Raw genomic sequence first — 22,668 nt, forward strand, 5'->3', positions numbered from 1 at the left:
GCAAAGATAATGAATGTCAGTGATGATTGTTACAAATGAGAAAAGAGAAGTTTCATTTCGTGCTGATCATTGCTTTAGTTGTAGTATGTGCCAGCAGTTCTCCGACATAGAAATAGAAAATGACAAACATTATATTCTCTGACATAGAAAGAGGCAAGCACCATTTGAGTGGGCACCATCATAGCTGAGCACCCCAACGCTAGTCAGAGTTAGCTCTTCTCACGTTGATTAGTAAGGACCACAAAGTGTATTTTATTTGTTTGGTAAATCTGTTCAGAGTGCTTCGCATCTGGAGTGTCTTTTAAACAATTTATTTCTTTCATTAGTATCCAGGCCTTGTTCCCTGTGCATTGATACAATATCCTCTGGAAAATGTGAATATTTGAAGTCACAGTTGAAGGGCTGTTTTTACACATTTTGTTCCACCCTAATGGCAGTGGATGGACAGTTAAATTAAGTTGAAGCTTGAAGTTTCTTTGGCAGAAGCTGAAAGTGAAGTAAGTGATGCAATCTATGCAATTCTTCACAGCAGCACCAATTACTTTGTGGACCGCAAATATGTGGAATTGCATTATATTCTTGTCTCTTGGGAACAAATATATTCTTGTCTCTTGGGAATACTGAATTTAACGACCTTTTGATTATCATCTACTTCTAATTATGTTCTGTATTTCTAATTATTCTAATTTGTGAGAAAAATAATTGTTTTGGGATGTCAGAACATTTAGATGCAAAATTTGTATTCCCAAAGTCAGGCCAGCTAATTGCTTTTGCTGTGTAAGCGGAATGTGCAAAAGTCTGCTGACAGTAAGTTCTGGTTCTGTAGAGAAGCATTGGCTAGCTGTGGTGCAATAGTGGTGCATTCTGCACTTTCATGCCCGAACTCTGCAATGTGGAATTGCAGCACTGTGTCCAACTTTTTTTTGCAGTTGGATGGAGTGGTGTTTCCATTACATCTGATTCTGAGGGGTAGTGTGTACTTTGTTCCTGGCCATAAGATATAGGAGCAGAATTAGGCCATTTAGCCCATAGATTCGATTACGGCTGATCTATTTTCCCCCCTCAACCCCATTCTCTTGCCTTCTCCCCATAAACTTTGATGCCCTTAGTAATCAAGGACCTATCAATCTCCGCTTTTTAAAAAAAACATTGTCTTGGCCTCCACAACTTTCTGTGGTAATGAATTCCACAGATTCACCACCCTCTAGCTAAAGAGATTTCTCCTCTTCTCCATTCTAAAGGTATGTCCTTTTATTTTGAAGCTGTGCCCTCTGGCTCTAGAGTCTCCCATCTACCTGCAAAGCCACTTTCAAGGAACTATGTTCCTGCACTCCTAGATTGCACTGTTCTACAACACTTCCATGGGCCCATCATTAATTGAGTAGGTCCAGCCCATGTTGAACTTCCCAAAATGCAACACCTCGCATTTCTCTGTATTAAATTCCATCAACCTTGCCACAGCCCTCAAGATCCTGCCGCAATTTCTTTGTTCCCCATTGCTACTTCTCCAGCATCATTTTCCACCGGGCTCCCATCCACTTTTGCCTCTCTTTTACTCTTTGTAAATCTGAAAAAACTTTTAGTATCCTCTTTTATATTATTAGCTAGCTTACCTTATGTTTCATCTTTGCTCCATGTATTGCCTTTTTAGTTGCGTAGCGCCACCCATGGCTTACGCATCCAGCAGGGCCTTATTAATATGGAGTTTGCTGACCTTCAATAAAGGTTTGTTTTACTTTTACCCAGAGAGTTGTGAATCTACGGAATTCTCTGCCACAGAGGGCAGAGGAGGCCATTCACTGGATGCTGGTTTATACCAAAGATAGGCACAAAATGCTGGAGTAGTTCAGTGGGTCAGGCACCATCTCTGGAGAAAACGGATGGGTGACGTTTCAGGTCGGGACCTTTCTTCAGAATAAGCCTTGTCCTAATCCTCACTGTTTTCTGGCGATCATCTATGTGTGTACTGAAGAAATATAATTCTGTGTCTTCAATGAGGCCACGTTTGAGTATTGTGTTCAGTTTAGGTCATCCTACTGTAGGAAATATGCCACAGCTGGAATGAGTGTCAACGGTTACGAGGAGAAGGCAGGAGAATGGAGTTGAGAGTGAAAGATAGATCAGCCATGAGTGAGGATGTTGCCACTAGTGGGAGAGTCTAGGACTAGAGGTCACAGCCTCAGAATTAAAGGACGTTCCTTTAGGAAGGAGATGAGGGAGAATTTCTTTAGTCAGAGGGTGGTGAATCTGTGGGAATCTTTGCCGCAGAAGGCTGTGGAGGCCAAGTCAAAGACGGAGATCGATAGATTCTTGATTAGTACGGGTGTCAGGGGTTATGGGGAGGGCAGGAGAATGTGGTTAGGAGGGAGAGACAGATCAGCCATGATTGAATGGTGGAGCGACTTGATGGGCCGAATGGCCTAATTCTGCTCCTATCATGAACCTTCTAGAGAGAGTTAGATATGGCTCTTTGGGCTAACGGAATCAAGGGATATGGGGAGAAAGCAGGAACAGGGTACTGATTTTAGCCATGATCATATTGAACGGCGGTGCTGGCTTGAAGGGCTGAATCACCTACCCCTTCTATGTTTATTTGAAAGTGCATTCACTTTATTTTAAATTTTATACATTTGCTTTAGTTTTTTAAATTATTTTTTCAGCTTCGTTCTTTTTCTATTTGTCTCTGTTCATACATACTTGGTTGCTGCAGTGTGAGTGCAGGACCTTGATGTCTGCTGTTTCTGGCCTCGTTGCAGCTTGCATTTTGCTCGTGTGAGTGAGATTAGCACAACCATGGGCATTCAGTATGAGGCAAACTCAGTCCAAAATCAACCTTTTATTTGTGATTATGACTACATCTTTTTGGAACTAGACCCCAAGTTTGATGATAGTCTCTTTACTCAGCAGTGACATTTTGAATTTTTGGCTTGCTAGGCATTGCTAGTTTAACATCCCATCACCATATATTTGGAAGTGTTTGATCGTGCAAAATAGTTAATGGTTGAATTGCTAATAAATACTAGTCGCGGTTAATTAGGTAATTCAATTGCATCATTTTTTACAGGTCTTCGCAAGAGAAGGAAATGTACCAAACATCATTATTGCAGTGAGTTTTCCTCATCTATTTTATTTTCTTCCTTGAAGATTGCGATTATTTTGTTCATCAGAAAAAGTGATGTGACCAAGCAAAGCTGTTTTGTTCATAATTAATCTGAATTAATAATTCAGAATAATTATGTGTGATGCTTTGATAGGAAAAGTAACTGCATCAACGTTATACATTGTGGTATTTATTCACAAAATGCTGGAGTAACTCAGCAGGTCAGGCAGCATCTCAGGAGAAAAGGAATGGGTGACGTTTCGGGTCGAGACCCTTCTTCAGACTGATGTCAGGGGGGCGGGACAAAGGAAGGATATAGGTGGAGACAGGAAGACAGTGGGAGAACTGGGAAGGGGGAGGGGAAGAGAGGGACAGAGGAACTTTCTAAAGTTGGGGAAGTCAATGTTCATTCCGGTGGGCCTCACTATGGCACTGGAGGAGGCCCATGACAGAAAGGTCAGACTGGGAGTTGGGAGGGGGAGTTGAAGTGCTCAGCCACCGGGAGATCAGGTTGGTTAAGGCGAAGGTGTCGAGCGAAAAGATCGCCGAGCCTGCGTTTGGTTTCGCCGATGTAAAGAAGTTGACATCTAGAGCAGCGGATGCAATAGATGAGGTTGGAGGAGGTGCAGGTGAACCTCTGTCTCACCTGGAAAGACTGTTTGGGTCCTTGGATGGAGTTGAGGGGGGAGGTAAAGGGACAGGTGTTGCATCTCCTGCGGTTGCAGGGGAAAGTGCCCGGGGATGGGGTGGTTTGGGTAGGAAGGGACGAGTGGACCAGGGAGTTACGGAGGGAACGGTCTCTGCGGAACGCAGAAAGGGGAGGGGATGGGAAGATGTGGCCAGTGGTGGTAACATTGTGGTAAATTTGCTTATTGCATCCATTGTTGTAAGCTTGCAGCACCTTTTCTCCCGCTTCACCTTTGTATTTATTGTTCCTGCTTTTGGATTTCTGAAGTGCTGATTGAGCATGGTTATTTCATATGGTGCAATTCACACACAATGGTTTCACTGGTTCTTATGGGATAGATAAGAACGGCTGCCATTTTGACATTCATCACATTCCGATTGATTAAGAACATGTCCGTTTCCTTCAAACGGTTACGCAAATTTTACCAGTAGCCAAATTACCCAAATTGGAGGGGCCATTGATAGTGACTTAGTAACTAGATTGTGTCACCGATTTAAGAACTAAGAAACCAACGTTCTCCCCAAGCATATAAACTTTTCTTGATAATCTAAAGCATTTATTTGTATGTAACTCAAATGTTTGATTTCCAATGTTGTGAAATCAATTGATAACATTGATGGAAAACCATTGTTGACTTTTCAGATATATTGTTTTTTATTGGGTAAAGATCTTAAGCCTCTAATATCTTTAGTGTGCTGTCATTGGCCAATGAAACAAAAATGTCAGAAATCTCACTTTGCCCGTTAGCAGTGAGAAGAATTACCCACATTTGTGCAGAAAATAAGCATTGGGGAAAGCTGATTACTTTTGGACGGAAACTTCATTTTTAATACAGCAGGAGGCATTTTGTGGTATATTTACTCTGCATCACAAGTCTGTACAATTGAGACCAATTACATTGATTTGTTAATTGTTTTTTTCCATCTAATAAAACATATGGTTTGAATTTTTATTTGTTCACTGGATGTGGATGTTGCTGGCTAGGTGAACATTTATTACCCATGCTAAATTACCCCTGAACTGAGTGGCCAGCCAGGCTAGTTGGTACTTAGTTATTAATCTGCGGTGATGGTGGTTGCACAATCTCTTTTGAACCAGGCAAATTTAGCTGATTTCTTTCTTGAATGGATATTATGAATTAGAGTTTTTATATTGGTCAGTAATATGTTTACTGTTTACTTCAGATCTGTTTACTTCAGATCCATTACCTTTCCTGGCAATTACTGCAGAATTTAAACTTGTAAATCAATTATTGGACCAAGCCCCTGCAGTGACATGTCACTAACTTGAACACTATGCTGCCATATCTAAATCATGACCATGTTTGTCTTGCAACTAACATTTTTAACTGACATTTGCAACTAACATTTTAATATTTATTAAGAGAAGTGGTTGTTGCTGAATGTGCTTTCTCTTGGCTTCAGTGGTGTAAATGACTTTGTTTTAAGTAAACTGTTTAATTTCTTGCTTGCATTCAATTGTTAATCATTTATATGTATCTTTATCCAGGGCCCCCCTGGGACTGGAAAAACAACCAGCATCTTGTGCTTGGCTCGAGCACTTTTGGGTCCTGCATTAAAGGATGCTGTTCTTGAACTCAATGCTTCAAATGACCGGTGAGATTCCTGTATTTTGTTTTGATATTGGACGATGTCCACTGCTGACAGTAAATCAGATCAGGCAGATACTCCTACACATCTGGCTGAGACCACAGAGTAAAGATAGGTAAAGGAAATTAAATAAAAGACATTCTGATGTCTTATCATTGGTTGTCTTTAGCATTATTGGTAAAAGGGGTGGAAAGTGAAACTAGCATTTAACTAGTTAGCTCATGATCCCTTTGGGGAATACTGAAGTGCTTTATAGCCAATGAAGTTCTTGTGAAATGTAGTCACTGCTCTAATGAAGGAGATGTAGCAGCCAATTTATGTATAGTAAACCATCACAAACAAGGCTCTGATACTGTCCAGAAATCAAATGCAGAAAATGTTATAAGTATTTGCTTGTGTTTCAGGGATAGACCTTTGCTTGTGTTTCAGGCTTAGCACTCGCCTTGTAACTGATGGTGCCTCCATCATTTTTTAAAAATTGCTTTGTTTACATATTAGTATTTTTCACAACTTACCGTCTTTTCAGAAGCAGACACACTGAAATCTGGCTTTATATAATTTAATTTGCTAAATATGAAAGATTGAATCAATAAAGATCTAATGCATTTCATCAAATCCAGATATTTTGCTGATGCCTTGTGTATTTATAACTGCGACAAAATGATACAAATACTGTTAATTAACTGTAGTCTCAAAAGCTGCTGGCCTTCGGAAGGTGCTATGAAGAGAAATCAAAGGAAGCATTTTTAATAAGGAGCATTAAATGTTGTTTGGAAAGTTTCAATCTATGGTCTAGATTTGCTGCTCACTCGTCTTTTTGTGTTAATTCCTCATCTTACTTTGTTGTAGTTAGTCTGATGGTTGGTACAATGACGATGGCGTTGTACTGCCAAAATCATTCTTAAATGTGGAAATGAATATATTCAAAACAGCTTTCCTTGTGCAACTAATGTCTCTTGCTGTTCAACATTTACATTTGAAATGAACAATGGATTTTACAACTCTGAACAAGTACACTCTGTGCATTTGTGCTGCGGTGGGTGGTAATGAAATCAACTTTATTGGCTGCTCTGAAACGTTCTCACAACGTGTAATGAAGAGAGTGGTACTGCTGGTGGTGCTGAAGTCTCAGCTCCAGTGACTTGAGCTCACTTTTGACTACTGGTGCGGTTCGACTGTATTTGGAGTTTGCACGTTGTCTCTGTGACTGCATGAGGTTCCCCTGGATGCACCAGTTTCCTCGCACATCCCTAAGAAGTGCTGGTTGGCAAGTTAATTGGCTATTGTAAAAACAGTGTAGAAGGCTGGTGGAAGAATCAGAGGCATCAACGGACGTGTGAGAATGAATAGATTTGGGGAAATAAATGGAGGGATGGGATTTTTTGGGATTTCTCCAAGAGCTTGAATATCTCAATGGACTGAATGGCATCGACCAATATAGAAAACATTGCAAACTAAAATGAAAAATATCTTATTTGTGTGGTCCATTTCATTTGCTGATGTGATAGACATTTGATGTTTTGTAACGGTTAAAATACCGATCTCATTTTTGCAAGACTCTATCCCCTAGTCCAAATTCCTCCGTCTACGCCGCATCTGCGCCCAGGATGAGGTGTTCCATACCAGGGCATCGGAGAGGTCCTCATTCTTTATGAAACAGGGGTTCCCCTCTTCCATTATAGATGAGGCTCGCACTAAGGTCTCCTCGATATCCTGCAGCTCCGCTCTTGCTCCCCCTCCCCCCATTCGTAACAAGGACAGAGTCCCCCTTGTCCTCGCCTTCCTCCCCATCAGGGTCCCATACAGCATATAATTCTCCCAACATTTTCGCCACCTCCAACGGGATCGCACTACTGGCCACGTCTTCTCCTCTCCACCCCTTTCTGCTTTCCGCAGAGACCGTTCCCTCCGAAACTCCCTGGTCAACTCGTCCCTTCCACCCAAACTAGCCCCTCCCCAGGTACTTTCCCCTTTTCGCAGGAGATGCAACATCTGTCCCTTTACCTCCCCCCTTGACTCCATCCAAGGACCCAAGCAGTCTTTCCAGGTGAGGCAGAGGTTCACTTGCACCACCTCCAACCTCATCTACTGTAACCGCTGTTCCAGGTGTCAACTTCTCTACATCGGCGAGACCAAGTACAGGCTCGGCGATCGTTTCGCTGAACACCTCCGCTCAGTCTGTCTTAACCTACCTGATCTCCCGGTGGTTCAGCACTTCAACTCGCCCTCCCATTCCCAATCTGACCCTTTTGTCCTGGGCCTCCTCCATTGGCAGAGTGAGGCCCAGTGCAAATTGGAGGAATAGCACCTCATATTTCGCTTGGGTAGTTTACACCCCAGTGGTAGGAACATTGACTTCTCTAACTTCAGATAGCCCTTGCTTTCCCTCTCCATTCGCTCACTTTTCCCAGTTCTCCCAACTGTCTTCCTGCCTCCAACTACATTTTATCTTTGTCCCGCCCCCTCCCCTGACATCAGTCTGAAGAAGGGTCTCAACCTGAAACGTCACCCATTCCTTCTTTCCAGAGAAAGATGCTGCCTGACCCACTGAGTTACTCCAGCATTTTGTGTCTTCCTTCGATTTAAACCAGCATCTGCAGTTCTTTCCTACACCTCTCATTTTTGCATACTGATGACGTATTCGAACAACAAGAAGCATAACCAGATAATCTACTTTGTGTGATGTTGCCTGGAATGTTGGCAAAGTTCATCTACATTTTCCAAATGCTACTGTCCAATCTTTTATGGCTAGAACAGTAGGTGATGCTTTTATTTGGATCTCATCAGAAAGATGGTACTTAGTGCAGCAGAGCAGAGCTGCACTGAATTGTCAACCGAGATTGCCTACTTGGCAGTAGACATTGGCATGAACCTGAACACTTTTGACACCAACCAAAAATTATACATTGATATATTACTGACATTCTAGTATTGAATGGGTATTCATCCGTACAAACACAATTGAGTCAGGAAAAGCTTTTTGATGTTGTCAACACTGGATAGTGTAATCTTATGCCCTGCCCTGTAAGTGTGGTTAATATTTTTTCCAGAGAAAGCTATAAAAAACAGAAAATTTCAGTGATTGTTCAGATCCCCCATACTAACTGTAAATCAATGCATAAAATTCAGGAAAAATATCTAGTATGTCCAGAGATCGTGAGGAATTTGTGACCTCTCGTTTCAGAGGACTAACATGTTTACCATATTCACTGGTTACACTGGTTATCTGTTCCAGAGGATACAATCTCAAAAAAGCTACCTTTGTTGAATAAGTGTGAATTTTAGCATTTTTCTACAGCAGCTTCCCTTAGCAAAATTCGAGATTGGATCTTCCATGTTGCTAAATACTTGTAATTGTTTTTGATGCTTCATGTCAAATATATTTCAAATACTTGATATGTGTTGACTTAACCTAATTGTGACTTGCATTTATTACAGAGGTATTGATGTGGTTAGAAACAAAATTAAAATGTTTGCCCAGCAGAAGGTTACATTACCAAAAGGTCGCCACAAGATCATCATCCTGGATGAAGCAGACAGGTGGGAGAATTCATGTATTTAATGTAAAATGCTATGTCTTGCTTTGTGGTATAAGTGAGGTAGCAGCCATACCTGGGCATGGAAATTGGAGTCATGTTCTTATTGCTCTTACAATTGTGTTTATGACAGCATTTAAAGCCTTGATGAGTTAAGTAAAAATAAATGTTTAAAAAACTGGGTTTAGAAAGTAATCCTGCAATGCTAGTCGTAGTTCTTGACACTTTAAAGACACCTTGTTTACGTCATTGGGATGCTGTGTGCGTCATGGTGGCACAGTAGCTAGTCTTACTGCTGGCAGTACAACCATAATTAACAGCAAAATAAATGTGCTTTGAGTGAAGCAGTCATCAGCATATTTAAATAACTCGCATTTGAATAACCAGTGCTGTATCTGAACACTAAATCTCTCTCCAGAAGTATTTGTCTCATTGTTCTTGCAGATAGGCAGGAACTGAATATGAGATGAGGAGAATATATTCATGCTATATTAAGTTCTCTATATGATTTGCAGTATGACAGATGGAGCCCAACAAGCCCTAAGGAGGACAATGGAGATTTACTCTAAAACCACACGTTTTGCACTGGCATGCAATGCTTCAGATAAAATCATAGGTAGGTTTGTGAATGGAATTATCTGTTACTAAAGGCATTTCCAGGAGAAATTAAATTGGCTGTTATTGTGTTTCTGGATATATTGCCCATTTTTTTTATGGAAAGAATTTCATTTAGTTTTAATCAGGGATTTTAAAAAGCAATGTTATGTCCTTGCCAGTTTATATATTTATCATATAAAAGTAAGTCAGTCAGCAGAGTGTTGTGAAATGATTGAAAAGATAAGAGTTTGAAAAGCAGGTTCTGTTCTGGGCTGTGGGCTTGTCCTCTGGCAGATTGAAGGCCCATTGGATAAGCTTGCCCACCTGCCTTTACCTGAGCTTTTTTTTTTGTCTTGCATTTAACAAGAAATTAGTAGTTTTAAGTAATTGCTTAAAATATGATAGCAACAATGTAGGGTGGTAAATTATACAAGTGTATCCACTTCTAGAGCTGATCTTATAATTTATTCAGCTGTGTCACCTGGCTTATTTTTAGTCACTCACCATTTCCTGAACTAGATACTCTCCACCACGAGATGAATCAGTCCAGCAGTTATTTTCGTAGAATGTTCAGATTGGATCCTAGCCAGGATCGATTGCATCATGCGAGGTTGGCAGACGATAGCAGTGAGCTTGAAGAATTTTTTGTTTACAATGAGAAAAGTGAAAGAGGGTGCCTTTACCAGTTGACATATAATTAAATAATTTTTTAAACGTCTGTTTTCCCCCCCCCCATTTTATATTTGTATCATGCTAATCTTATACAACACTATGTATTTAGCACTCAAAGTCATCGAGCTGTATAACACGGAAACAGGGTCTACGTCCATCATGTATGTACATGCCGACCAAGTTAGCACACTCGTCAAGTCACATTTACCTGCATTTGGTCCGTAGCTCTCTAAACCCTTGATATCCAAGTATTTGTTCAAGAGTCTTTTAAAAGTCATAATTGAAAGTATTCAAGTCATCCTTTATTCATGTCCCTCATTATCTTGTGCACCTCAATAAAGTCACCCTCAGCCTCCTATGCGCCGAGGAAAAATATCCCAGCCTGTTCAACCTCTCCCTCTAACTCAAGCCTGCAAGCCCAGGTAACATCTTGGTTAATTTATTTTGCACCTTTTCCAACTTATCGGCTTCCTTCCTATAGCTGCATGATCAGAACTGCACACAATACCCAAGTATGGTCTCACCTACGACTTGTACAGCTGCATCGTGGTGGTGTTGTACCGTTTGTACTCGATACCCTTCTCGAAGGCAAGCATGCCTTCTTCACCACACTATCCATTTTACTCGACACTTTTAGACAACCATGCACCCGTGCTCCCAGATTTCTCCAGAAGTCTCCAGGGCGCTCCCATTTACTGTGCAAGTCCTGCCCTGATTTAACATACCAAAGTACAACGCCTTACACTCACTTGAATGTGGTTAATTATGTACATTCTGTGCACTTGAGATGAATCATCAGACAAATGTTATTTTATCTTAAATTTCTTAAAGATTTGTCTTGTTTTCTTTGCACTGTATTCAGTTTCATTGTGATTGCCAACTTGCTAAAATTTAGTATTAAGCTAATACTAACGTGATTACAGAGAATGCTGGTTGATGAGATACGTCAAATAAAGGCAAATTGCTGTCTATTCGGTGACAAAAGATTCTTACTGATATGACCAATTCCCTATCACCCCTGGCCATTCCAACAAATTACCAGAATATTTTTTAAGCTAATATAAGAGGAAAATATGACCATGGCTTTGTGAGAGTGGATTCAATGCAGCGGATTGTAATTGTTTTCTGTTGTAATAGGTGATGAGCTTACTTTATTTCTTTGATGTATTAACAGAACCTATCCAGTCTCGTTGTGCTGTTCTACGTTACACAAAGCTTACTGATGCCCAGGTCCTTGCACGACTAATGCAGGTGGTTGAGAAGGAGAATGTCCAATACACAGATGATGGACTAGAAGCTGTCATCTTCACAGCACAAGGAGACATGAGACAGGTAAAAGCACAGTTAAATGTGACGTGAGAATGAGGATATTGATTGTAAGATCCTGTTTAGCAATATATACTAGCAAGGTAGATGTGGTGTGGTTTAGTTTAGTTTCGAGATACAGCACAGAAACAGGCCCTTCGGCTCACCGAGTCCGCTCCGACCAGCGATCTCCATACACTAGCACTATTCTTTGGACTAGGGACAATTTACATTTTTTACCAAAGCCAAATTTAACCTACAAACCTGCACGTCTTTGGAATGTGGGAGGAAAACGGAGCACCTGCACAAAACCCACGCGGTCACGGGGAACGTACAAACTCCGTACAGACATCACCGATAGTTAGGATCGAACCCAGGTCTCTGGTGCTGTAAGGCAGCAACTCTATCACTGTGCCACTGTACCGATGTTTGTTAAAAGGTATTTGTACAATAAAAGCTATTATTTTTGGACTTGTATTGCTTTTATTATACAAATACCTTTTAACACAGTAAAAGATTCCAATTTACTTTACAGGAGTATTAATCAAACAGAATTTAGTACTGTGCTATGTCAGGTATTGGGAGATTTGGTAAATATTGATTTGAGCACAGTAGTTTTATACAGCATCGTGCAATAGTGAGTTATGGTGTTGCAGACATATCTAAGGTTGTAATTTCACAGTTTTAATAAGATTAATGTTGACAAAAGTAACTGAGCATAGGCTCATAGAAACTTAGTCTTGAAATGAAATACCCTGAAGTCTTATTCATCAAAGCCAGGAACTTCAATTAGGGCAACCTCAAGAGGGTGTTACCAATATACTATCAACATGTCTTCTGTCCGACTCAAAGCCCAAAAACCCTCGATCGTTGGGAAACAACCACGCTCGCATGCATTTTGGAAAATCTGATCATCAAGCTGGACTCCTCCTCCATGCTTACACAAGCAGAAACGGAAGCGTGAGGATCCAGGGCTGGTCTGAGGAAACAGATGCGCTCCTACATGACTGCTTTCAGTCAGTAACCTAGTCCACATTTAAGGCTCACAGCCATCCTAAAGAAGTACACCATTGCCATCGTAGAGAGAGAACTGTGGCAAAGAAGTCAATCCTGCACTCATTCCTGGAACATCTGATTAAAAAGGACGCATGTCTACAATGACTCTCACCAAGTTGCACAGATGCAGCATAGAAAGCATCCTAACAGGATGCATCAAAGCTTGGTATGGCATCTGCTCTGCGCAAGAATGGCAGCAATATCACAGTGTTGTGAATGCAGCCTTGTCCATCATATAAACCAGCCTCCCCACTCTCACCACACATAGACTGCATTTATACTACAACCTATCTTGGAAAAGCAGCCAACATAATCAAAGACCACTCACATCTCAGTCATTCACTCTTTTCCCCTCTTCTGTCGGTCAGACGATGCAAATTATATTCTACAGCCTGCTTACTCCGTTTTTTGCACTGCCTGATGTACTCGTGTGTGGTATGATTTGCCTGGATAGCATGCAAAACAAAGTTTATTACTATCTCATACATGTGCCAACAATAAACCAATGCCATTTGAAGATATTTCTCTTTACTTCCCTAGTTTATCGCCAATTGAAATGGAACCTGTGAAGATTGCAATGCATTTTTTTATGCGGAGTGAAATATTAAATGAATATCAGAGAAATAACATTGAAAAGCATATTGTAAATACTCAGCGGCTAATATGTTATTTATTTATAAAACTTAACAGGCTTTGAACAACTTGCAGTCAACGCATTCAGGATTTGAGTTTGTGAACAGTGACAATGTTTTCAAGGTAAGTGCAATCGATTCTTGTAGAAAGAAAGCGTAGGATTTGTGCAGCATCTTTTACATCCCCTGAACTTGCATTTGAACAAATCCCTCACGTCCATTTGTGTTCAGAAATTTATCTTACTCCTTCTGTGGTAGAGATTTCCATAGGGTCACTGTCTTCTGTGTGAAGAAATATCTTGTCATCTAAGTCCGAAAGATCTTGCCCCATTTTCTAGGCTGTTGATATGCCCCCAGCTAAGGGCAATATCATTCTTCCCCAGTCAGTCAAGCCTTTTAAATTTTGTATGTTTTAATGGGATCTCCCCTCGTTCTTCTATTTTCTAACAGATATCATAGATCAGTTTAGTTGACCCAATTGTTCATCATTTGACAGTCCGTGTATCACAGGAATCGGTCTGGTTAACGTTTGTCTCACAACATTTACAGCAAGTTTATTCTTTCTTGGGCACAGAGACCAAAACTGCACGTAATACACCAGGTGAGGTCGCACTAAAGCCCTGCATGGTGTAGTAAGAGCTCCTCGCTTTAAACCTTCTGCAATGATGCCAATCTACCATTCACCGCCTTCACCTGCATATTTGCTGTCAGTGACTTGGCTTATAAGGATACTTGGATCCATTTCTGCATAAACAGTTACCAATCTACTCGTGTTTTTCCTACCAATGTGGATTTATCCATGTTATACTACATGTATTTGCCTACTTATTCAATTTGTTTAAGTTGCTTTGCAACTTCCTTGCATCTTGCTATCTCAAAGGTTTTATTGTCAACCAATTTAGAAATTATTCAAAATATAATTTGCCGACATTTCCGCCATCTTCAACGTGATCCCAACACCGGTCACATCTTTCAATCACGACCCCTTTCTGCTTTCCACAGAGACTGTGCCCTCTGCAGCTTCACTCATCCATTCCCACCCAAACCACCCCCTCCCCAGGTACTTTCCTTTGCAACCACAGAAAATGCAACACCTTTCCCGACACCTCTCTTGCATCCACTGGAGCCCAGCAGCCCTTCCAGGTGAGACAGAGGTTCACATGCACCTCCTTACTTCATCTACTGCATTCAAATAGACCAAGCGTAGACTAGGCGACCATTTCTCTGAACATTTATGCTCAGTCCGCCAAGGCTTGTTGGATCTCCCGGTTGCTAACCATTTAACTCCCCTTCCCATTCCTATACTGACCTTACTCTCCTGGGCTGCCTCCATTGCCAGAGTGAGGCCACATGCTAACCGGAGAAACAGTACCTCATATTCTGCTTGGGTAGCTTACTACTCGTGGGTATGAATGTTGAATTCTTCAATTTTAGGTAACTTACTTACAAACACCTTTCTGCTCTTCTATTCTTATCTTGTTGTCTCACACTTTTTGTCTTTTCATCTCTGGCCTTTGTCCAACCATCCACTAATCCAAAATTCTCCTAACCGATATCCACTTAATACTTTCCGGGCAAAGAAAGACACATGGTCCTGGAGTACCATAGCAGCTCAGGCAGCATCACTGAAGAACATGGATAGGTGATATTTAGGGTTGGGATCCTTCTTTAGTCTGATGTTCCATGGAGCGGCATGGTGGTGCAACGGTAGAGTTTCTGCCTTTTAGGTGTCAGAGACCCGGGTTCGATCCTGACTACGGGTGCTATCTGTACGGAGTGTATACGTTCTGCCCATGACCTGCATGGGTTTTTTTTGGATCTCTGGTTTCCTCCCACTTTCCAAAGACGTGCAGGTTTGTGGGCTAATTGACTAGGTACATATGTAAAATAGTTCCGAGTGTGTTTCGGATAGTGTTATTGTGCGGGGATCGCTAATCAGTGCAGACTCGATGGGCCGAAGAGCCTGTTTCCGCGCTGTATCTCGAAACTAAACTAATGTCCAGAGAGGCTGCCTGACCTACTGAGTTACGCCAGCACTTTGTTTTTTTGTAAACCAGCATCTGTAGTTCCTTTTGTATACAGATTGGAAAATATTTTATTCAGTTTCCTCATCCAAATCATTTCTTCACATTGAAAATAGCTGTGGCCCAAGCACTAATATCTTAGAATATGGACGAAGATATTATATTCTAATTAATTTAACTCATTATATTATCCAACTATTTCAAATCAGTTAAATAATTTGATCCATGCCAGAATATTGCCCTAAATCCTATGTGCTTTAAATATGTTTTCTAACAACCAACATGGGACTTCATCAAAGGGTTTCTCAATGTCAAAATGCATCACAGCCAGTGGTTGTCCCACTAGCACAAATATCCCCACTGCATTGGTATAACCTGAGGAGCTTGTATATTTTGATCAAGCTCCCTCTCAACTGCTAACCAGTAGAAACATTACAGGAAAAAAACACTAAATATATCCAACATTGATTTTCTTGTTTCTGTTGTTATTTCTTCTAATGCATTGTTTTTTCCCAATAGGTGTGCGATGAACCTCATCCTCTCCTGGTAAAAGAAATGATTCAGCACTGTGTTAATGCAAACATTGATGAAGCATATAAGGTAGGTTGTACAGAGGATCATTGTCCAAATTCAATCAAATTTAACATGTACCAGTAAGGAGAAAGGATAAGGATGGTAAGGTAATGGAATTGAACGACCAAAGGGGTTGTAAACTTGGACAAAAATAAAAAGGAAGCGTTTGTACGGTTTAGAAAAATGAAATCAAACACAACCTTTGAGAAGTATAAAGTTAGCAGGAAAGAACTCAAGAAGCCAATTAAAAGAGCCAACGGGAGCCGTGAAATTTCATTGGAGAATCAGATAATCCCAAGGCTTTTTATAGGTACATTTAAAACATGAGGGTAACCAGGGAGAAGATAGGCCTGCTCAAGGATAAAGGAGGGAATTTATGTTTGGAGTGAGAAAATGTAGGTGAAGTACTAAACGAGCACTTTGCTTCTGCATTCACCAAAGAGAAGGACGTAGAGGATAGTGAGATGGAACATAGAACATTGAGAGGAATAATAATATGCTAGGGCAGTTTGAGATCAAGAAGGAAGTGGTGTGGGGCTCTTGAAGAACATTAAGTTGGATAAATCCCTTGGGCCTGATGGGATCTATCCCAGTTTATTGAGAGTGGGATATAGTTCAGCTACGGAATCAATGGGAAAACAGTTTAACCCATGCAAGTGTGAAGTGTTGAGCTTTGGGAAAATGTACAGGGAAAAATACAGTTCTCTGTACTTAGCTCTCTTTAATCTTTTGCTTGTTTTAAAGTCTCCAAAATAGTGTCACTGTCCTCTCTCTAAATAGTATTCCCTCTGTTCAGGCTGCAAGTAACTTTTTGTGTTAATCTATTTCTTTATTTAGCCATCTAAGAAATGTTTGTTTTATCCCCTGTGATTGCTGGCATTGCACAATTGAGGGTTTTTATCGGTCTTTCCTGATAATCTCTTTCTACATCTGTTATTGTCATTGTTAGGTTGTTGCTCATCTTTGGAAATTGGGCTATTCTCCTGAGGACATCATTGGCAATATTTTCAGAGTCTGTAAAACGTTCCAGATGCAGGAGTACCTGAAACTGGAATTTATAAAGGTAAGACGTGCTCAAGTGTTAAACCCAGGTTTTCCAATTGGAAATACTTTAAAATAAGTGGTAACCATTGATTTTTAAGATAATAAACCTGAGAAAATCACTGTGTAATAGTGATCTTGACTTGCTAAATTGTAATCTTGGCTGGAGTTTTGGGATTTGACTACACGCCAAGACTTGAACACATAGTAAGGTGTACAGTGTTTTGTGTACTGTGGTGGAGCAGTGGTTACATTGCTAGACCATTAATTGTGAGGTCTGGATTAAGGTGGATGAATTAAATGTGGAGATAGTTATTAATGATTATGATATAGTTGGGATTACGGAGACATGGCTCCAGGGTGACCAAGGCTGGGAGCTCAACATCCAGGGATATTCTATATTCAGGCGGGATAGACAGAAAGGAAAAGGAGGTGGGGTAGCGTTACTGGTTAGAGAGGAGATTAAAGCAGTGGAAAGGAAGGACATTAGCTTGGAGGAAGTGGAATCGATATGGGTAGAGCTACGAAACACTAAGGGGCAGAAAACGCTAGTGGGAGTTGTGTACAGGCCACCTAACAGCAGTAGTGAGGTTGGGGATGGCATCAAGCAGGAAATTAGAAATGCATGCACTTAAGGTGCAGCAGTTATAATGGGTGACTTCAATCTACATATAGATTGGGTGAACCAAACTGGCAGGGGTGCTGAGGAAGAGGATTTCTTGGAATGTTTGAGAGATGGTTTTCTAAACCAACATGTCGAGGAACCAACGAGAGAACAGGCCATTCTAGACTGGGTATTGAGTAATGAGGAAGGGTTAGTTAGCAATCTTGTTGTGCGAGGCCCCTTGGGCAAGAGTGATCATAATATGGTAGAGTTCTTCATTAGGATGGAGAGTGACAAAGTCGATTCAGAAACAAGTGTTCTGAACTTAAAGAAAGGTAACTTTGAGGGTATGAGGCGTGAATTGTCCAAGATAGACTGGCGATTGATGCTGAAAGGGTTGACGGTGGACATGCAATGGAAGGCATTTAAAGGTCGCATGGATGAACTACAACAAGTGTTCATCCCAGTTTGGCAAAAGAACAAACCAGGAAAGGTAGTGCATCCGTGGCTAACAAGGGAAATCAAGGATAGTATTAAAACAAAAGATGAAGCATACAGATTAGCCAGAAAAAGTAGCATACCAGAGGACTGGGAGAAATTCAGAGTCCAGCAGAGGAGGACAAAGGGCTTAATTAGGAAAGGGAAAATAGACTATGAGGGAAAACTGGCAAGGAACATAAAAACAGACTGCAAAAGCTTTTATAGATATGTCAAGAGAAAAAGATTAGTTAAGGCAAATGTAGGTCCCTTGCAGTCGGAAACAGGTGAATTGATCATAGGGAACAAGGAGATGGCAGACCAATTGAACAAATACTTTGGTTCTGTCTTCACTAAGGAAGACATAAACCGTCTGCCGGAAATAGCGGGGGACCGGTGGTCTAATGAGATGGAGGAACTGAGGGAAATCCAGGTTAGTCGGGAAGTGGTGTTATGTAAATTAAATGGATTAAAGGCAGATAAATCCCCAGGGCCAGATAGGCTGCATCCCAGAGTGCTTAAGGAAGTAGCCTCAGGAATAGTGGATGCATTAGTGATAATTTTTCAAAACTCTTTAGATTCTGGAGTAGTTCCTGAGGACTGGAGGGTAGCTAATGTAACCCCACTTTTTAAAAAGGGAGGGAGAGAGAAAACGGGGAATTATAGACCAGTTAGCCTAACATCGGTAGTGGGGAAAATGCTAGAGTCCGTTATTAAAGATGTGATAGCATCACATTTGGAAAGTGGTGAAATCATCGGACAAAGTCAGCATGGATTTACCAAAGGCAAATCATGTCTGACGAATCTTATAGAATTTTTCGAGGATGTAACTAGTAGATTGGATAAGGGAGAACCAGTCGATGTGTTGTATCTGGACTTTCAGAAAGCCTTCGACAAGGTCCCACATAGGAGATTGGTGTACAAACTTAAAGCACACGGTATTGAGGGTTCAGTTTTGAGGTGGATAGAAAATTGGTTGGCGGACAGGAAGCAAAGAGTAGGAATAAACGGGTCCTTTTCGGAATGGCAGGCAGTGACTAGTGGGGTACCGCAAGGCTCAGTGCTGGGACCCCAGTTATTTACAGTGTATATTAATGATTTGGACGAGGGAATTGAATGCAACATCTCTAAGTTTGCGGATGACACGAAGCTGGGTGGCAGTGTTAGCTGCGAGGAGGATGCTAGGAGGCTGCAGAGTGACTTGGATAGATTAGGCGAGTGGGCAAATGCATGGCAGATGCAATATAATGTGGATAAATGTGAGATCCACTTTGGCGGCAAGAACAGGAAAGCAGAGTATTACCTGAATGGTGACCGATTGGGAGAAGGGGAGATGCAACGTGACCTGGGTGTCATGGTGCACCAGTCATTGAAAGCAAGCATGCAGGTGCAGCAGGCAGTGAAGAAAGCGAATGGTATGTTGGCATTCATAGCAAGAGGATTTGAGTTTAGGAGCAGGGAGGTTCTGCTGCAGTTGTACAGGGCCTTGGTGAGACCGCACCTGGAGTATTGTGTGCAGTTTTGGTCTCCTAACCTGAGGAAAGACGTTCTTGCCTTAGAGGGAGTACAGAGAAGGTTCACCAGATTAATCCCTGGGATGGCGGGACTTGCATATGAGGAAAGACTGGATAGACTGGGCTTGTACGCGCTGGAATTTAGAAGACTGAGGGGGGATCTTATAGAAACATATAAAATTCTTAAGGGGTTGGAGAGGCTAGATGCGGGAAGATTGTTCCCGATGTTGGGGGAGTCCAGAACCAGGGGTCACAGCTTAAGGATAAGGGGGAAGTCTTTTAGGACCGAGATGAGAAAACATTTCTTCACACAGAGAGTGGTGAGTCTGTGGAATTCTCTGCCACAGAAGGTAGTTGAGGCCAGTTCATTGGCTATATTTAAGAGGGAGTTAGATGTGGCCCTTTTTGCTAAAGGGATCAGGGGGTATGGAGAGAAGGCAGGTACAGGCTACTGAGCTGGATGATCAGCCATGATCATATTGAATGGCGGTGCAGGCTCGAAGGGCCGAATGGCCTACTCCTGCACCTATTTTCTATGTTTCTATCTATGTTTCTATGAATCCAGAGTTATGAGTGCAAACCCCATCATGACGTGGCTCCAGTATTTAAGTTTTATTTTCAAAAGGCACAGCTACACAAAGCCGCAGCAGTGGCATAATATGCCAAACTCCTAAATTCACTAATCTGCAGGAAAGGAAACTTGCCATCTTTACCCAGTCTGGCTTTCATGTGAGTCCAGGTCCACCCATGTGGTTATCTTTTAAATGTCCTCTGAAATGGCCAACAAACCTCTCAGATTAGCGACAGTTAGGAATGGACACAGGGAGAAGATGCAAACTCTACATAGATACCGATCTTGGGCAGAATTGAGGCCCGGTCGGTCTCTGGCACCGTGAGACAGTGATTTTTCCCATGTCGGTGAGAGGCTCTGGCCCCACTCTTACCTTCTTTTAAAACTGAAGCAAAAACCTTCGAATAATTTTAGCTAGCAAGAGCTTTTACCTCATAAATGGCACAATGTTCATTTCCCATTAGTTGATTTGCCAATCATTTTGTATACATGTTTTTGACTCTGACTTTTCACATTTCTAGTAGCTTGTATATTTTTTTATTCTCCTTCCATTAAAATGTATTTTTGGAGCACGTTCTTCATTTATCTACAAATTCTCAACATAACACATCTAAATTATGATTTAATCGCTTCTGACTTCAATGCCTATTGAAAACAGATAAAAGCTGTTCCAGTTTGTTATGTAATGCCTAATTAGAAACCCAAAAAAACAATGGAGATTGGCCTTTGCAACTAAAATGTAACTAGCCAGCTGACAAATGAATGAAGAAAGCAGAAACTGCAGATGCTGGTTCAGGCAACATTCAAACAAATGATAATTTAAAAATAAATAACAATGTAAATACTTCTTTTTTTCTTCCTGTAGGAGATTGGGTACACTCACATGAGGATTGCAGAAGGAGTGAATTCCTTGCTACAAATGGCAGGGTTACTCGCTCGACTTTGTCAAAAGACTGCAACTCCACCTGCAAGTTGATCCATGAGTCATTATCTCCAGATTGCTTTTGTTTATAAAGGCTTGTATGTGAAATGAATGCATAGACTGTCACTAGATGCACACGATCACTTTCCTGTATTTTCAAGGTTGTGTAGATCGGCTCCTAGCTTTTTCTGGAACTTTTTTAAAAAAACGTAATAAATGGAACAATCAATGTTTACCAAATTGGTATGGTTGAGTTGATTTTGGAAACATTTTCAGACCAAGGTACTACTTGACATTCATTTTTGCAAAATGTTTGAAGATCGCTACTTTTTTCTACTTGAGGCAGTGGTTGCAGTTCTAACACTGCAGTCTTGCATTTGATGTTTCAACATAGATAGGATCTGCATTTGTGGGTTAAGGCATAGAAGATGTAAATCAGAGTGTATTGGTTTTAAAGGTCATGCGAGCCTCGGTAGTCGCGCTGCAGTCTGCAAATGATGCTCTCGTTAGCACAAGCTTGGAGGTCGAGCTTACTGAAGTGGATAAGAGGATGGGCCTTGCAGTCAATCTGGAAGGTAATGCTCCTCAACCAACTTGCCCCTGTGGCGCTGCACTGCCATCTGACAATAAAGATTCATGATATTTCCTAAGAATCCATGCACCACTTTCCATATTACAGGATGTCAAGATCTCAAAGCTGGTACAAAAGCTATGGACTACCATGTAGCATTGATCCTGGCCCTTATAAATGCTTCAGGGCCTCAAGATGCTGGAGAGACACACCAAATTCACAAGAGGAATGAGTGACCAATGTCAGTTTCTGGCCCAGGCTAACATCCCGGGCATTCAGGCCCTCGGTACACTTGGTGACTACACCACTCAGACCACATTGTTTGCACGACCAACACCAAAATCTCAAAACAGGCTCTGTATTCCAAGCACCATAATGAGAAAAGATTATCATTTAGTCAAAACATCAGATTCAAGGTTGTGCTCAGAGAAGGAGTTCAAAATCCCTGTTGATTCCTGGGAAATACTAGCCTATGACCACTCGAAGGGGAGAAGGAGCATTCAGGATTGTGTGGAGAACCCCCAGGCCATGCATCAGGAGAATGCAGTAACCAATAAACAGCAGGTGTGTACCAGCGGGTCATCTAACGACCCACCCGCTCGCCTGATCAGGCACCTCTTGCCCCATCTGTGGAAGTGCCTGAAGTTTTTAATCAGCTACCTTTAAACTCACAAAACTGGAGTAGAAGCACATCATCATTGATCCCAAAGGACAGCCCAAATGGAGGCGTTTTTAATTTGCATGCATTCATTTCCGTTGCGGTAATAAGAGAAGCCACAAGGTGTGGATATGAAACAATGGAACGTCGGGGGTTGAATCCAGGTTACAGTCTGCTTGTTTTAATAGGAGATCCTGACCTATTTCATGAATGGGTTCTAATCTGTTAGTTTCTTAGTCGAGTGCTAAAATTCTGATTCCTTGGCTAATAAGATTTATTGCAGACAATTGCTTATGACTATTTCTTTACCAATCCAGCTCTTCATGAAATTAAGTTCATGTTGATTTTGGGTAATTAACAATGAATTAGCAAGAATTCACTTGGCAGATTTCCACGTATCATTGCTTTTGTTTACTTCTAAGGACCTGATTTCAATTACAGCTTGAAAAGGGCCTCTTGTGTAATTCAGTGCCCCTTGAGGCCTCTTAAACTCCTGGCAAATCTGCATGCTCGATTG

At 41.3% G+C, this 22,668-nt stretch overlaps 1 protein-coding gene across 2 annotated transcripts in view; it reads left to right on the top strand.

Moving 5' to 3' along the window:
- Window positions 1–21,140, top strand: part of rfc2 (replication factor C (activator 1) 2) — a 33,104-nt gene extending 11,964 nt beyond the window's left edge. For both annotated transcript variants that reach the window (XM_078422049.1, XM_078422048.1), the window contains exons 3-11: window positions 3,065–3,106; window positions 5,298–5,404; window positions 8,837–8,938; window positions 9,450–9,550; window positions 11,378–11,535; window positions 13,255–13,320; window positions 15,740–15,820; window positions 16,743–16,856; window positions 20,866–21,140. In XM_078422049.1, the coding sequence (XP_078278175.1) occupies window positions 3,065–3,106; window positions 5,298–5,404; window positions 8,837–8,938; window positions 9,450–9,550; window positions 11,378–11,535; window positions 13,255–13,320; window positions 15,740–15,820; window positions 16,743–16,856; window positions 20,866–20,976 (882 nt within the window). In that variant the 3' untranslated portion in view covers window positions 20,977–21,140. The remainder of the gene's footprint in view (window positions 1–3,064; window positions 3,107–5,297; window positions 5,405–8,836; window positions 8,939–9,449; window positions 9,551–11,377; window positions 11,536–13,254; window positions 13,321–15,739; window positions 15,821–16,742; window positions 16,857–20,865) is intronic.
- Window positions 21,141–22,668: the final 1,528 nt, after the last annotated feature.

This window comes from Rhinoraja longicauda, chromosome 26 (genome assembly GCF_053455715.1).
Source record: "Rhinoraja longicauda isolate Sanriku21f chromosome 26, sRhiLon1.1, whole genome shotgun sequence".
NCBI classification, from domain to species: domain Eukaryota; kingdom Metazoa; phylum Chordata; class Chondrichthyes; order Rajiformes; family Arhynchobatidae; genus Rhinoraja; species Rhinoraja longicauda.